Source organism: Aspergillus vadensis, assembly GCF_003184925.1.
Source record: "Aspergillus vadensis CBS 113365 unplaced genomic scaffold BO88scaffold_25, whole genome shotgun sequence".
NCBI lineage: Eukaryota > Fungi > Ascomycota > Eurotiomycetes > Eurotiales > Aspergillaceae > Aspergillus > Aspergillus vadensis.
The window spans coordinates 52300-68365 of record NW_020292063.1 but is presented as its reverse complement, the minus strand read 5'-3'; the positions used below and the strand labels follow the sequence as shown (position 1 = coordinate 68365).

Genomic DNA, 16066 nt, shown 5'->3' with positions numbered 1-16066 from the left:
GTCGTGGATGACAAGTATGATGGTGTGCGCTTGGAGAAGGAAATGACGCAGGAGTTCATTGATGACATGATCGAGCGGTTCAAGAACGGAAAGAAGATCCATCGCAAATACGCTTTCCAAATAATCAAGGCCGTCAAGGATCTTGTCTATGCGGAGCCGACGATGGTGGAGGTGGGTGTTAAGGAGGGTACTAGGTTGACGGTTTGCGGTGACACTCACGGTCAATTCTTTGATCTCCTCGAGATCTTCCGCCTCAACGGCTACCCTAGCGATACCCATGCTTATCTCTTCAACGGTGACTTTGTGGACCGTGGATCGTGGTCGACGGAGATTGCTCTCTTGCTGTACGCCTACAAGTGGCTGCGCCCCAACGGAATCTTCCTGAACCGTGGCAACCACGAGACGGACGACATGAACAAGGTGTATGGCTTCGAGGGCGAGTGCAAGGCCAAGTACAATGAGACGGTGTTCAAGGTCTTCTCCGAGTCCTTCTCGGCTCTGCCGCTGGCTACGTTGATCGGCAACAAGTACCTTGTGCTCCATGGCGGTCTCTTCTCGGATGACAACACTACGCTGGATGATATCCGCAAGCTGAACCGCCACAACCAGCGCCAACCCGGACAGCAGGGATTGATGATGGAAATGCTGTGGACGGACCCGCAGACCGCGCCCGGTCGCGGACCCAGCAAGCGTGGTGTTGGTCTTCAGTTTGGTCCGGATGTCACCAAGCGCTTCTGTGAGAAGAACGGTCTGGAAGCGATTATCCGTTCGCACGAGGTGCGTATGGAGGGCTACGAGGTCGAGCACGACGGACGGTGTATCACCGTCTTCTCTGCGCCGAAGTACTGCGACACCACGGAGAACAAGGGTGCCTTCATCAAGATTGGACCCGAGCTTAAGCTTGAGTACCAGGTGTTTGAGGCTGTTCCTCACCCGGATATTAAGCCGATGGTAAGTGATATATCATTATCTTGACGAAAAGTGCGAACTGGCAGGCTAACGAACATCTTCCAGGCGTATGCGCAAAACTCTCTCATGTCGTCGATGATGTGAGAGGCTTGACTGCTTTGCAAGCTGGGCGTTCATGGGATGGATTGGGAGCGAGTCAATCTCGCCGATCGGACGGGGACATGATACATATACACCACGATTCAGGATGGGAACTGCGACGTTCAGATGAGAAGAAGAAGAAGATGCGAAAAGCCTTGGATTACACAGTACGAGGGCCATGTATCTACGGATGATTGACGACGATCTCGTGAACTCTTTGCATAGCGGAATATCTATCTATCTATCTTGCTAGTTATATCTTTTTTTTCCCAAGGCTATCTAGCTGTATGTCTGCGGTTGAGTTGTCCCGCATGTGCAGGTCTGGCGACGTTGGATTGGCTGTTGGAGGGGAATTGGTTGGACGAATTGCTTCGTGTCGTGCGTCTTGCCTTCCAGTCGGATTTCTGTATTCATCACTTAGATAAAAGATGCCACTGAATTGCATGGGGGAGAAATGAGGGTTAAAAGGGACTGTCGGTGCAGAGAATCCCGACGGCAGGGACCCCGCGATTGCCAACCGACGTCGTGTTTGTTTCTCGCTCTTCTCCCATCTTGGCTCGCACTCTTTTCCCTCCCTCTCTCTCTTCTGGTCTTTTTCTCTCCTTGACTTATTCCTACTTATTTAATCGCATAATTATTCTCTTCATCATGGAATACGAACCCCAGACTCGTGAGTGACACTGTCCCCCTCTCTGCAACCCACACTAACCCCGCCTTCCCCTCCGCAGCGCAGTATCTCACCTCCGACAAGTCCAGCTTCGCCTCCGTCTCAGCCCATGAACGCTGGCCCGTCATCCTGGTATGCTAGATGCAATCCTACGCTTGCTATATATGCATCGACTAATACTCTGCGTATAGACTGGCGCGATTGATGATCTGCACCGCAGCGTCGCCGATGTAACCGACGAGGAGAAGCGTCAGGAAGGAAAAGCCATCATTGGGAACCTCGCAGCATTCAAATATGAGCTGCAGCACAACAGGCAGTTGACGTGAGATCATTCTCCCCGCCTATACCCGACAACCAAACAGTCATTGACCATCTATAGCCCCCTCCCCGACGATGGCCAGCCCGACATTGCGGCGTACAACCAGGAGCTGGAGCAGCGGGGAAACCCTTCATGGCACGACGTCGCATGGCTCTACTCAGAATGCTACCTCTGTGCGTGCAATTGGCATACCTCCATACTGACACCCCAGCTAACACCCACCAGACAGACGTCTGAGCACTTTCTTCTCCCTCTCCAAGCACTGGAAGGGCTATGACGTGTTCGCCCGCCAGAAGATGTCCACCTTCAAGTCCTCCCGGCCCGCCGTTCTCGAACTCGCCGCACGATACAAGGAACTGGCCGAGGAGGCCAGCAAGGGCACAGACGGCAAGACCCCCGAGCAGATCGAGCAAGCCGACCGCATCCTCTTCTCCGAGATGTGCGAGATCTGCCTCTGGGGCAACGCCACCGACCTCTCCCTCCTCACCTCCCTCACCTACGAAGACATCCAGAAGCTCCAGGGCTCCGAAGCCCGCAAGGCTTCGGAGAAGAACATCCTCGTCAACGACCTCAACGCCTCCTTCGACGTCCTGCACCAGGCCCGTCGCGACCGCAAGAACCAGGACCGCCGCGTCGACATCGTCCTCGACAACTCCGGCTTCGAGCTCTTCGTCGACCTCATCCTCGCCGGCTACCTCCTCTCCGCCGGCCTCGCAACCACCGTCGTCCTCCACCCCAAGAACATCCCCTGGTTCGTCTCCGACGTCACTCCCCCGGACTTCGCCGCCCTCATCGCCGCCCTCTCCGACCCCCAGGCCTTCTACACTGCCCCCGACGAGTCCGGCAAGACCTTCGACCCCCTCTCGGAGAAGGAAGTCTCCGAAGTCAAATTCCTCTTCGACCACTGGAGCCACCTCCACGCCGAAGGAAAACTGATCATCCGTCCACACTCCTTCTGGACCACCCCCGGAAGTTACTGGCGCATGCCATATGTAGCCCCGGATCTCTTCAATGACCTGAAAGAGAGCGAATTGGTCTTGTTCAAGGGTGACTTGAACTACCGCAAGTTGACCAACGATGTGCGTTCCTCTCCCTCCCCCCCAATTTCATCATTCCCTCTTCAAATTCTAATCCGATTAAATCATATAGGCCGCATGGGCCCCCACAACCCCCTTCACAGAAGCCATCGGCCCACTGGGCCCGCAATCCGGCGTCCGCGTAATGGCCTTCCGCACCTGCAAGGCCGACGTGGTGGTTGGTCTGCCCGAGGGTGTGGATGAGAAACTCCGCCAGCTGCCCAATGGTGGGGGCGACGAGGCGAGGAAGTGGGCGTGGAGTGGGAAGTGGGCTGTTGTGTCGTTTTGTGATGGGAAGGCTTAGATGATCACCATTTAGATATATTTAGATGATAAATGATTGATTTGATAGATCTGAATGGGATGGATGGATTGATAGATGGGGTTCAGTTGGATGTGTATACATTTTTTGGATGGTTGAGGTGTCATGTGGTTGGGTTTTTATTACCTATCCTTGAAAGAGTAGACTTGATTGAGTAATTGAATGTATGGAAGGTGTAGGTAGAGATGTGGAGGAGAATAAAAACTAAGATTACGTACGATCAACGATCAATGGACTAGAGCTAGGGCTAGAGCTAAGTAGTGAGTGAGTGAGTGACAGTGACATTCACATCAACAGAGGAAGAGGGAAAAAAGAAAACAGGTATCAGACCAGACCGGACCAGACCAAATCACCAGACCACCGGACAAACAAAAGACAGATCAATCAGATCAGATCAGATCAGACGAGACCAGACAATAAGGAGGTATTCACTTCCATCACAACACACAAAGGGAAAAGAGCGGTTCGGTTCAAGTATCAAAGCTATCCGTGACAAGAGAATGATCCTTTCATATATCCATCCATCCATCCATCCATCTATCCATCCACCATCCGTTCCATGTCACTCCGTGCCGTTGTTCCCATTTGACATATAGGAGATATAAGATAAAGGAAGAAGGAAGAAAAAACATTAAGAAATAGGTTCAAGAACCGATAAGGCTTGGTTCGTATAAGTGCGCATATTCTCTTTTCCCTTTCGGGTTTCCTCTTTTCGTTGCTTGAGACGTGCTTGGGCCTGCAGTTTGCGGTCCATGGGGATGGAGTCTCGGGGTACAACGGCCGCGAGGCTTTGACGGCGCTTGGCGCGGTCGAGGACGTGTGAGTCCGGGAGGGCCGTGACTGCGTCGAGGCTATATTTGGAGGGGGAACGGCGCGCGCGTTGACGGCCGTGATTGCTGTCGTCGAGGTTGTTGGCGAGGTGGTGGGCGAGGGAGGTCATGGTTGTGTTGGTTGGGGCGTAGAGACTGCGGTAGGTGTTGGTGTTGGTGGGTTTCTGTTTGGGACGCGGGCGGGTGGAGGGTGGAGGGTGATGGTGGTGGTGATGGGGGTAGTCGGGTGGAGAGGAGGGCGGGATGGTGGCTGGTTCTTCGTCATCGTGATGCTCGTTTTGGTAGCGGGCTTTGAGAGGTTTAAGGGATTCGCCGAGGTAGGCGAGTTGGTCTTCGTCGGTGATGCCCATGGCTTTCATGGCTCGTTTGAGGTCCAGGTCGCCGGCGGTGGTGGTGTATCGGGATGGGTAGGAGCGGCGTTCTTTGGCGCGCGGGCTGGGACTGGGTGGCTCATCGATGTCCGCGGTGTTGTCGTCTTCAGCGTCCTTTTGGGGACTGTTCTGCCCGAAATCGAAGACATGCACGCCGGTGTAGTTCTTGCGAGGGCTCTCGGTGTGACGCGCTCGAACCTGGGTGTGTGGGAGGCTCTCGATCGCAGTGAGTTTGATCTTGAGCTGGTCAATCTGCTCCTGCATGCGACGGCGTTCCTCGTTGAATGACTCTTTCAGATCCTCCTCGTGATCGCGATGTTGCTGAGATGCGGTCTTCAACCGTTCGCGGTACTCCTGGATGCGCGTTTCCAATTTGGCCTCGCGTTGCTTGAGCTTAGCTTCCTTCTCCTTCCGGCGTCCTTCGTATTTGCTCATCTCCTGCTTCACCCGGGCCAGGGTCTGCTTGAGAGACGCGTTTTCCTTCTGCAGCTCGCAGGCTTTCTGTTCAGAGCTGCGCGCGAGATCTTGTAGTTTGGTGAAGTCGGACTGCTGAAGCTTCATGTCGTCGATCTTGGTCTTCGCTTCGTCCAGAGCCTGCTGGGTCTTGCGGAGCTCTTCCGTAGCCTTCTCTGAAGAACTTTCGGATTCAGATTGCTCAGCGATATCATCGACTTCGTTCCCTACAACGCCGTGCCGTTCCAGCAGTTTGCGTAGTGAGTTGACGCGGTGCTTGTATTGCAGAGCCAACGCGGTCTGCTTGGTGAGGTCCTGCACCAGTTTCTCCTTATCGGCATTGGCGCTCTCGCCAACCATGGTCGATGCTAGGTGGGTAACATGGCGCTCCATCTCAGAGACCTTGATCTCCTCCTCCCTCAACTTATCGGCGAGTCGCGACGCTTCTTCATCCTTCTTCTTGGCATATGTTTTGGCGGCTGAGCGGTACTGGATAAGCTTCTTGATTTCCCACGTTGTTTTCGTCCGGTAACTATCAAACTCGGCTTTCCAGTATTTCCCCGACTGCGACCGTGGCTCGTTCAGGTTGATGGTATCGTCGTTGTCATCTTCCGTTGGCGATGGTCTGGACCCCTCGGATGAGGGGTTGGGCTCGAGGTCCTGTGACGAAAAGAGCCCCGTGCCCTTTGACTTTTCTCGCGAATCCATTAAGGCTTGCGTCAGTTTACTGCGAGGTTTGAACTTTCCGTCCGAAGAGTTGGCCGACCACTGGCTGGAGAAGTTGTTGGATGAAGAGGTGGGGGTTTTGTTAGGTTTCGTGAACGGGTCTTCCCGCTTGCGCTCGTTATCGACGACCCCGTCGCCGAACGACACGGTTTTGCGACGGTTGGATGCGGTTCCGGGTGTTACGAGGATACTTTTTGTAGGCGATGCCATCGCGTTCACTGCCAGATCCAAGTCGGCTTTGGAAGCTTTGAAAGCATCCCCTGTGTTTCCACTGGATGGTTTCAACTTGATGTGATCATTCAGCAGCTGATTGGTCGATGGATTCGTCGTCTTCACAGCAGCAGAAGTAGTAGCAGCAGTAGTAGTACGGTGGGTGGATTCGTCGTCATCGGCACCTGGGGTACCAAACAAGGCGCTCTTGAAAGCGCGGATCGCAAACACGGGAGCGGGCGTCTCGGGTGGCTCTCCGGCCCTTGAGTTGTCTATGGGGATAACAAGTTAGAAAAACAGGTCAGCGCGCGATGAGCGCGGGTGGGAAACGGGGTCAGATGAATTGGAAGGCCATTATTGGGCCGTATATGGAGGGAGGTGGAGGGAAGGGCGCGCGCACGCAGCAGCAGCAGCAGGGCGGGCAGCAAGCCATACTACTACTCGTAGCGACCAGCAGAAAGTACTGAGGGAAACACACGCACCTGCGACCTGGTCTTCCTGCCCAGTGATCCACCCCAGCATCGCGTCTGCAGGGGACAAGAGAAACCGGCGATTCACCAGCAATCAAATTATGGGACTGAACGAGACACGCATGGCACCAACAAGACCATTGGGGGGCCAGAGGATTGACGTGGAACGCTGTGCTTTGTTTACGGCGATGATGCGCCAAGTCACGAGCTGCCCGCCCCAAAGGCGGTGGGCGGAAAAACGACGGGGCGGCGCTTCCATTGGGCGTTCATATACTCGCTGTCGGGTTACCGCTCTTTTCCTCTCTTCCCGTCTTTTGAACTGCTACACTAAACCATTTCCTCCCTCCCCCTCCTCCTTCTCTTGTCTAATTTACCTTTCTCTCCCTCCACACATATACATACTTCTACACCCTTTCTTTCCCCTTTTATTCTCCCAATTCAGATATGTTCTCTACTGAGCTATAGAGGGCTGCAGCTTCGGCTGCATCTTTGTCACTAATTTCCGTGGCAAAGGCCAATCTCGATCACGGTGCATCCACTATCTTCACCGCCCGACCAGCGCCCCGCTATGCCTCACAAACAGAAGAAGAATTTCAGCAATGCCCCTAAGCACGGCTCTCCCCGAGCGGAGAAAAAGCAGCAGCAGCCGCAGCAGCAGCTACTCCGTCCAGACTCGCCGTCTTTCTCGCCGCCGGTAGTTGCCCCCACCAATTATCAGGAGATCCACCAGAATGAAGTCGAAGCATTGCGCTCCATCTACGGTGATGATTTCGAAGAGGTGCAGCACAGGCGCTCTGCCTGGCAGGTATGTGATTGTCGCATTGGTATCGCTCGATGCATCGCTGACCAAGAAGCTCTATAGCAATCGTCTGAGGTCGCCTTCAAGCTTCATCTGCGCGCCTCGTCCAACCCCGACGTCCACCTGGTATTGCTCGTCGAGCTGCCCACCACCTATCCCAAGACCTACCCCAACATATCCCTGGAAAACTTAGACGATCTCCGAAAAGGCGCTCGATCGAGAATTCAAGACATTGTACAGAATAAGCCGAAGACCCTTCTCGGCTCTGAAATGATATACGAATTGGCGGTGTCCATTCAAGACGTCTTGGAAGATGTGGCTGAGGCTCAAGCTCAAGACAAGGATCTTCCGAGCTTAGAGGAGGAGCGAATGGAACAGGAAGCCGCCGCCAACCAGCGAGCCGAGCTGGAACGACAAGAAGAGATCCGGAAACAGGAGGCAGCCACAGCAGAAGAAGAGCGTGCCCTCCAGCAGCTCTTGGAGGACAAGGTCCGAGAGCGGGCCAAGGCACGATTGTCCCGACGTAAAAGTCGCACTCCTGGATTGGATGCGAATGGGGACACTGATGCTGTGGAGAACATACCCGGGGCGATTACCTTCGACCCTCCGTTAGCTATGACGGATACGGACCAGGCCACCTTGGTCTTCCGCGCGGTGTACGGCAAGTCGCTTCTCCAGATCGGACCAGGAAAGGAGACGTATACCGTGAGACCGGTCGTCTCCGACAACCGGTCCCATGCGCCTTTGCTGGTTCTGAGAGAAATATCTTTGGATGAGAAGGGGGTCGAGCCCCTTCTGTTTCGAGAAAAGATGCGCTCCAGTGAGGACAGGCTGGAAGGCCTGAAGAAATTACGGCATCCCAACCTGGTGGATTTTGTTGGGTTCAAAATAACCCGACCCTTGAGCATGCAGGATACTCAGGACAGTATCTGGACTGTCTATGCCCTCCAGGAGTATTCGAACAAGGGAACATTGGCCGAGTTCTTGGATATTGTCGGAACCGTTCCTGTGGAAGTACTCCGCAGCTGGACGATCCAGCTGCTGGAAGCCTTGGAGTTTTACCACCGTAGTGGTTTTGTTCATGGCAATATTCATTGTGGTCGCATCCTGTTGTTTAGAACTCGTACTGGGGGGACCATTGTAAAACTGCGAGCTGGCATTGAAGAAGCTCTCCCTGATTCGCCTGCCAGCAAGCGGTTACTCACAACGTCGAAATCGCCATTTTGGATGCCCCCTGAATTAACACACGGGACCGCACCGTTGACCATGAAGACGGACGTCTGGGACCTGGGTATCGTCTTCCTTCAGATGGGATTCGGAACGGATGTGCTGCAGCGTTATACTTCAGCAAATGCGCTGATGGGCACGCTCGGGTTATCGACTGCTTTGCAGGATCTCCTACATGAGTTCTTCAGGCCCGATCCCAAGAAGCGGCCGACTGCTTTCCAACTACAGCCTTCAGAATTCTTCCGTGTGGACACTCCCTTGATTGCTCGCACCAGTGCCTCCAACTCAATCTCTCTACCGAGGCGCCCACGTCTTGATTCCCTTAATGGCTTGCCTGCCTTCTCGCGGTACAACCAGGATTTCGATGAAGCTGGGCGGTTAGGAAAAGGAGGTTTTGGGCAGGTGGTGAAGGCAAGGAATAAGCTCGATGGCCGTTTCTACGCGGTCAAGAAGATTACTCAGAAGTCTACCGCGGCCCTGAAAGACACACTGTCGGAGATTATGCTCCTGTCCCGGCTTAATCATCCTTACGTAGTACGTTATTATACTGCGTGGATCGAGGAGGATTATGATTACGTAGACGAGGAAGCCATCTCTTCCACGGAGAGTGACGTCTTTGCTAGTCGGGACACGCATGCCTATGATTATAGTACCGGCGGGCTTGACTTTATCAGCTCGAGCGGCTATCCTAAGATTGAGTTTGGCTCCGACAGTGACGAAGATAACGATGGAACTTTGTCTAATGGAGATAAGGGCGACACGCCCTCAACGTTTGAGACGGAGAGTGCCACAGGCAAGGAGCTTAGTCGGGTGCGGTCAGGCTCCCAGGGCAGGCCCGTGCTTACCACGCTCTTCATCCAGATGGAGTATTGTGAAAAACATGTGAGTTTAGTGTTGTTGTACCTAACCATATGCAGCTGATGCTGACTTACTTAGACACTTCGCGATCTGATAAGAAATGGTCTGTACGATGATGTTGACCGGTCCTGGCGCTTGTTCCGCCAGATCCTGGACGGACTGAGCCATATCCACGGCCATGGAATCATTCATCGGGATCTCAAGCCAGACAATATCTTCATCGACGTGGCGAATAATCCCCGTATTGGAGATTTTGGTCTCGCTACCAGTGGCCAGTTCACGACAGCCGTGCGCTCTTCTACCACTGCCGATTTTGAAGGCAACTTCACTCGCAGTCTGGGCACGACCTACTATGTTGCCCCTGAAATGAAGTCGGGCATCACCGGCAACTACAACGAAAAAGTTGATGTAAGTGCAACCCGACCAAACAAGCGAGAGAATGTCTAACGGGGGCACAGATGTATTCTCTCGGTGTGATCTTCTTTGAGATGTGTCATGCCTTATCCACAGGCATGGAGCGCGATCAAACATTGCGAGCTATACGCGAACCGAACCATACCCTGCCGTCTACCTTCCAGTACACGGATAAGGTAGTCCAGGGCAGGATCATTAATTCGTTGTTGAGCCATAACCCGAGCGAGAGGCCTACAGCCTCGGATCTTCTCCATAGCGGAAAGATTCCTCTGCAGGTCGAGGAAGAAACCTTCAGGCGCGCGATCATGCACCTACTATCTGATCCGAACTCTCCCGACTACAAGAAAATTTTATCCGGCATCTTCTCTCAATCACCCAAGAAGTTTGAGGACATCGCCTGGGATATGGACTCTCGCGGTACACCAGGCGCCACCGAGTTGCTGATTCAAGGTCTTGTCAAAGAGAAGCTGACGTCGATCTTCCGCCGCCATGGGGCCGTTGAAACCCAGAGACAGATGCTGTTCCCCAGATCTCAGCACTACAATAACGGCGCTGTGAGACTGCTTGACTCCTCTGGCAACTTACTTCAACTGCCCTTTGACCTCACCCTGCCCAATGCGCGTGCTATTCCACGACAAGATACTTCACTGGAGAAAACATTCGCTTTTGGTACCGTCTACAGGGAATTGCCTCATGGAGGCGAGCCCAGGACTCATAAGGAGGTAGACTTTGATATTGTGTCACACAACACTTTGGATCTGGCTTTGAAAGAAGCCGAGGTAATCAAGGTGCTGGATGAGATTATCGAAGAATTTCCTCCTCTGAGATCTTCTCCTATGTGCTTTGTTATCAATCATTCGGACCTGCTTCAGATCATTATGGAGTTCTGCCGAATCACGCCATCTCAGATCCCTCGTGTCAAGGAGGTCATCAGCAAGCTGAACGTAGGAAAATGGACGATGCAGAAGATTCGAAGTGAGCTTCGCTCCCCGGCTATCGGTGTTGCCTCGACCTCGCTGGATGACCTGGCACGGTTCGACTTCAGAGACTCTCCAAAGCAGGTTCAGAAACGACTGCGGGCTATAATGCAGGGTACGATATTTGCTGAGCGATTGGCACCGATTTTTGCTCGCATCAATCTGCTCGTGGCTTATCTGCAGAACTTTGATGTCAAGCGGAAGGTTTACATGAACCCTCTGGGAAGTCTCAACGACAAGTTCTTCCGAGGCAGTATTCTTTTCCAGTGTGTCTTTGACAGTAAGCGGCGTGATGTGTTCGCGGCTGGCGGACGGTATGATTCGCTGGTTCAAGAGTTCCGGCCCAAGGTCTTGGCCAGTCGTTCTCAAACTCATGCTGTGGGATTCAACTTAAGCTGGGATCGCCTCAGCTCGGCTATGTTGGAGTACCTTGGAACTCCTACTAAGACCCCAGCGAAGAGCTTTGATATGGAGACTGGGGCTTTCTGGAAGACACGTAGAGTAAGTCTGAATTCCACCATCTAGTTACAGAGAGATACTAATCGCTGGCAGTGCGATGTTCTTGTAGCGAGTTTCGATCCCACAGTGTTGCGTACCATGGGCATCAAAATCGTTCAGGACCTATGGCTCAATGACGTCAGTGCAGAGCTGGCTGTGGATGCTTCCTCGCTGGAAGAACTCCTGAACAAGTACAGGGAAGACAGCCATGGCTGGATTGTGATTGCAAAGCAAGACAGTCAGGAGAGGGGTTTCAAGGTCAAGAGTCTCTCCCCAAGAGAAGAGTTCGACATCCGAGGCTCTGAACTCGTTCCTTGGCTGCGGAACGAAATACGTGCGCGCTACCAGCGCGAGGGCGCAGCGGACCCCTTACGGCAGTCTCGTCTGCCCAGCCAAGCAGATCCAGGACCTTCCTTCAATGAGCGGTTCAGCGATGTCCGCATTCTTGTACCCCAGCATCGAAGCAAGAAGTCCAACCGCAGGAATATTGTTGAGACAGGTATGCTTAATTTGTCTTTTGAAATTACATAGACCCCGCTAACTCCGTCCAGCATTATTCCGATCCCGCGAGGTGGTCGAGGATGCCCTGAACGGGCCAGTTGCCGCCATAGATACTCGCGATGAGCTGCTAGAAGCCATCAGGAACACCCGCCTCTCCGACCCTGAAAGCTGGCGCACAGTCATCCAGAACGCGCCCTTGACAGAACGAAAGTACCTCACGCAGGTCCATGAACTACTACTAGACCTTGCGACGGAAAGTCGTGTAGATGGGATGGAGAGTTTCAGCAATGCTTTCATATACAACTACCGCACAGGGTCATGCATATACTACGACCTTGGAAGCGCAGCCGACAGATGAAATGATGTGTGATGTTACGTGTTATGTGTCTCTTATTGTATCTGCTGTTGATTGAATCTCCTCTTCGAATATACCCACAATTATGCCATGCAAACAAGCGTTGAAATTAGCCATTCCATAGAATCCAAACGATGAAATGAAGACCAGTCAAGTCAAAGCACATTTTCAGGTATCTCTGCTATAGTACACGTAAGAATGCATGCAATTAATATCAACCGAATTACTCGCTATCATCGTCACTCCCGTACGCCACCAGAGGTCCAGCAGCTTTAGGCGCCTGCTGCGTCGTAACACTACCCCCAGCCAGGCCCTTGAGCGCCGCAACGGCAGAGCTGGAGAAGATCCCTCCGGCCTGTTCCTCCTGCGGAGCAGCTCCACCAGCAGCAGTCTCCGACGCACCCTCAATCATCAACGGCTGCTCCGGAGCCTCCAACTGCGCAATCGCATTTGCATCCTCCAACTCCTTCGCGCGGGAGAACCACACCTCATCCGGCGGCTCATACCCCTGCAACCCATAACTCCCCTCAATCTTCTTCCTCTTCTTAGCCTCCGGATCCCTTCCCTCCAACTCAGCCACAAACTCCGCCGGCAAGGCCCTCCTTACCGCCTCCGCAGCTTGCTCCTCCAGCCGTCTCGCCTCTCTCTTCTGCGCCAACGGGTTCGGATCGACCGTAGCCCACCTCACATTCAAGATCTCATTATGATCCAAACTCTGATGCGCCATGGCCTCCTTCGCAAACTGCGCGTTCGCCTCATTCGTATACGTCACAAACGCAACACCCCGGGACGTAAGCACGCGAATCCGATCAATCTGTCCCCATTCCTGGAAATTCCTCGCCACCACTTCCTCAATCGAATCCGTCACATGGATCCGTCCCACATACAACGTGCGATTCTGTCTCATGAATGACCCCACACCGCCCATATCATCCCGATAATCACTGAACTTATCCCGTCCGAAGCAATCCACGTTCGGGTTGAATATATCGTGCAGTGTTGGTAAACGGTGCAGGTACTCGCACTCTGCGCCGCGCGGACATATCCCCCGCGCGAAGAACAGGCAGAAGTATGACCCTGGGACTTTATCGGCCCGTGTGTAGCCGCTGTCGCGCGCAATGTTGCATCGTGATGGTGCGGCTGTCTTGCTTAGGTAGGAGTTCTCGCGGTCACCGCCGCTCCATTTGTTGTACCAGATGTTGAAGATCGTGCCGACTTGCGGTGGGGGCTCCGATTTGATTGTCGCTGGGTCGACTTGGGGACGTGCTGGGCGGCGCTTGCGCCGGATTATCTTTTTGGTCTTCTTTGTAGGTTCGACGGTGCCGTCGGCGGTCGTTGTTAGGGCGGTGCTTTCTTCTGTCGTTTCGGTTTCTTGTTGTTGTTGCTGGGGTTGTTGTTGGTCTTCGACGACCTCCTCCGTAGGAGGGATTACTGTTTCAGTTGGAGGTGTTGCTTCAGCCATGGCTGCTGTGATTTGTGGAGGGATTGGGGATGATGTGAGGTGAAGGTGATGGAAGAGATGAGATGTTGATGTTTGAAGTCGGCAAGTTCGAAGATTCCGCCGGAGGTGGCAATTACGTAAGCGGGGTGGGTGCTTGGCGCGGCGGACGATTTTGAGGACGATTTCCCCAGACCAGAGCTGCTCGTTTTCTTGCGCTGCGATCACGTCGATTTTCGGGGAGATATCTCGCTCGTTTGATAGATACTTGAGAGATTTTGCTTGCCGCGAAATCTAGCTTCGGTTGTCTGGTTGTGTCGTTTGTTGTATCTGGAAAATCGAGTCCGCGGGGCTCTTAAACCGGCAAGATGGTGAACATTACGGAAAAAATCAAGGAGTATGTCGCCCATCTCGCAGGTCTTTTGGTGCTCTTTAGTGGATATGGATTGCTCACGCTTTGTTCTTGCTTTATAGGATCGAAGATGAGATGCGCAGGACGCAGAGTAAGTGTTCCGGTCCCATATAAGGTCTTGATAGCCCCGCCATGCTAACTTCCGTGCAGAGAACAAGGCCACAGGTGCGATTTGATGTCCCGGTTGATATCAGATTGTGTGTAAACTAATGTACTCTTAACTATAGAGTATCATCTTGGTCTACTGAAGGGGTAAGGAGAGCTCATGCCCCTCATCTTCAAGTTTACCCCGCCATGCGGAACCAGCACTAACTGCTACTCAGAAAACTTGCCCGTCTACGAGCCCAGCTCCTGGAGCCCACGGGTGGCTCCGGTGGTGGTGGTGTCGGCTTCGATGTGAGCAAGAGTGGTGATGCGCGTGTAGCTCTCGTCGGTTTCCCCTCCGTCGGTAAATCTACCTTCCTAAGCAAGATCACCAAGACGAAGAGTGAGACGGCCGCGTATGCGTTCACTACGCTCACTGCTATCCCTGGTGTGCTTGAGTATGGAGGTGCGGAGATTCAGATTCTTGATCTGCCGGGTATCATTGAGGGTGCGTCTGAGGGTAAGGGACGTGGAAGACAGGTCATTTCGGCTGCCAAGGTTTGTTTTACCACCCTTTCTGGAGGCTGTATTTCGTTCGGGGCTGATCTAGGTTAGACGAGTGATCTCGTTCTGATGGTGCTGGATGCTACGAAACGTGCAGAGCAACGAGCACTGCTGGAGGCGGAATTGGATGCTGTAGGCATCAGGTTGAACAAGGAGCCTCCGTGAGTATATCAAGTCTTGTTTAATTAGGCTTTGGGCTAATCGGTGTAGAAACATCTACCTCAAGCAGAAGAAGGCCGGTGGCATGAAGATCACCTTCCAGACGCCGCCCAAGTACCTTGATGAGAAGATGATCTACAATGTTCTCCGCGATTACAAGATGCTCAACTGCGAAGTGTTGGTTCGTGATGAATACGGTGTGTATTATGCTTCATGTCCGAATGAGTATTGTCGCTAACATCTATCTAGCCACGATTGACGACTTCATTGACGTGATCATGAAGGATCATCGTAAATACATCAGATGGTAAACCTTTGTCCGTCTATCTGCATTTCACTCTTCTAATGTGAATACAGCCTCTACGTCTACAATAAGATTGACGGAGTCAGTCTGGACTTCCTTGACCAACTAGCCCGCGAACCACACACAGCTGTCATGAGTTGTGAATTGGACTTGGGTGTGGAAGATGTCGTGGATCGCATCTGGAAGGAACTCCGTCTTATCCGGGTCTACACGAAACGGTTCGTCCAGCCACGATGAAGCACCTATTGCTATGAATGGGGCATTGCTAACGATGCTACAGGAAAGGTGAGGTGCCCGACTTCTCCGAGGCATTGATCTGCCGCAGCAACTCAACTATCGAGGATGTGTGCGACAACATTCACCGCACGTTGAAGGAAACGTTCAAGTATGCGATGGTATGGGGAGCGAGTGCACGCCATATCCCGCAGCGGGTGGGCTTGGGACATGTGGTGTCGGATGAGGATGTGGTGTCGATTGTTGCTAAATGAAGCGGAAAATAGTTCATGCATTCTACACTTTAGTTCAAGCAACGGCGACTGTTTTAAATATGCCCGGACGGAGTAGATACTAGACTTGGTGTATTCTCTGCAGATCTCGTTTTGAGTCGTATGAACCCACCGGAAATCCCGCGGAGAAGCATCTGGTGTTGTAAGGATTAATGGGATAATATGGGTCAGTGCAAGTCACGTCACGCTCTGCATCATTCTTCAGTGTTCAGGGTCCACCTGGCAGGGAATACAGGAAGATTGATTAAGGGTACACGCGTCAGGGTATTGACTACCGGTCTTGCCAAAGCTTAGCCTGTGCACTATAGGATTTAACTTCCTTATTGGGCGGTAATCACCCGCTTTTCTCGGGCTTATCGCCTCCCCATCGGATAAAGCAACTTCCCCCATCTTTCTACTCCATCTCCAGCGCTCTCTTTCTCTGTCTGTTGCCCTCTTTTGCTATCATTCTTCACCGCGCCAGTCCCTTTGCTGCT

The 16066-nt window shown here is 52.9% G+C and overlaps 5 protein-coding genes across 5 annotated transcripts; 3 read left to right on the top strand and 2 right to left on the bottom strand.

Annotated features, from left to right (window-relative positions):
* The first annotated feature begins 1376 nt into the window (after nucleotides 1-1376).
* BO88DRAFT_138211 (damage-control phosphatase ARMT1 family protein) lies at nucleotides 1377-3741 on the top strand. Its single transcript, XM_025701432.1, has 6 exons — nucleotides 1377-1720; nucleotides 1779-1849; nucleotides 1909-2039; nucleotides 2097-2209; nucleotides 2262-3115; nucleotides 3186-3741. Exons 1-6 carry the CDS (start codon nucleotides 1699-1701, stop codon nucleotides 3414-3416), a joined length of 1422 nt encoding a protein of 473 aa, XP_025559142.1. The 5' UTR covers nucleotides 1377-1698; the 3' UTR covers nucleotides 3417-3741.
* Nucleotides 3627-6656, bottom strand: BO88DRAFT_395097 (uncharacterized protein). The gene is made up of 2 exons (XM_025705180.1): nucleotides 6507-6656; nucleotides 3627-6296 (listed from the first exon to the last, which is right to left on the bottom strand). Exons 1-2 carry the CDS (start codon nucleotides 6544-6546, stop codon nucleotides 4066-4068), a joined length of 2271 nt encoding a protein of 756 aa, XP_025559141.1. The 5' UTR covers nucleotides 6547-6656; the 3' UTR covers nucleotides 3627-4065.
* A 281-nt stretch (nucleotides 6657-6937) lies between these two features.
* cpcC (putative protein kinase (Gcn2)) lies at nucleotides 6938-12236 on the top strand. Its single transcript, XM_025701431.1, has 6 exons — nucleotides 6938-7299; nucleotides 7357-9402; nucleotides 9457-9786; nucleotides 9837-11270; nucleotides 11322-11766; nucleotides 11819-12236. Exons 1-6 carry the CDS (start codon nucleotides 7063-7065, stop codon nucleotides 12124-12126), a joined length of 4800 nt encoding a protein of 1599 aa, XP_025559140.1. The 5' UTR covers nucleotides 6938-7062; the 3' UTR covers nucleotides 12127-12236.
* Nucleotides 12149-13638, bottom strand: cwc2 (active spliceosome conformation promoter CWC2). The gene has a single exon (XM_025707462.1). It carries the CDS (start codon nucleotides 13583-13585, stop codon nucleotides 12347-12349), a length of 1239 nt encoding a protein of 412 aa, XP_025559139.1. The 5' UTR covers nucleotides 13586-13638; the 3' UTR covers nucleotides 12149-12346.
* A 127-nt stretch (nucleotides 13639-13765) lies between these two features.
* On the top strand, nucleotides 13766-15635 carry BO88DRAFT_446210 (putative GTP binding protein (Gtp1)). The gene is made up of 10 exons (XM_025710270.1): nucleotides 13766-13958; nucleotides 14036-14064; nucleotides 14124-14138; nucleotides 14201-14225; nucleotides 14297-14615; nucleotides 14673-14782; nucleotides 14832-14977; nucleotides 15030-15087; nucleotides 15138-15302; nucleotides 15365-15635. The coding sequence occupies exons 1-10, from the start codon at nucleotides 13930-13932 to the stop codon at nucleotides 15570-15572; spliced, it is 1104 nt and encodes a 367-aa protein (XP_025559138.1). The 5' UTR covers nucleotides 13766-13929; the 3' UTR covers nucleotides 15573-15635.
* The last annotated feature ends 431 nt before the right edge of the window (nucleotides 15636-16066 follow it).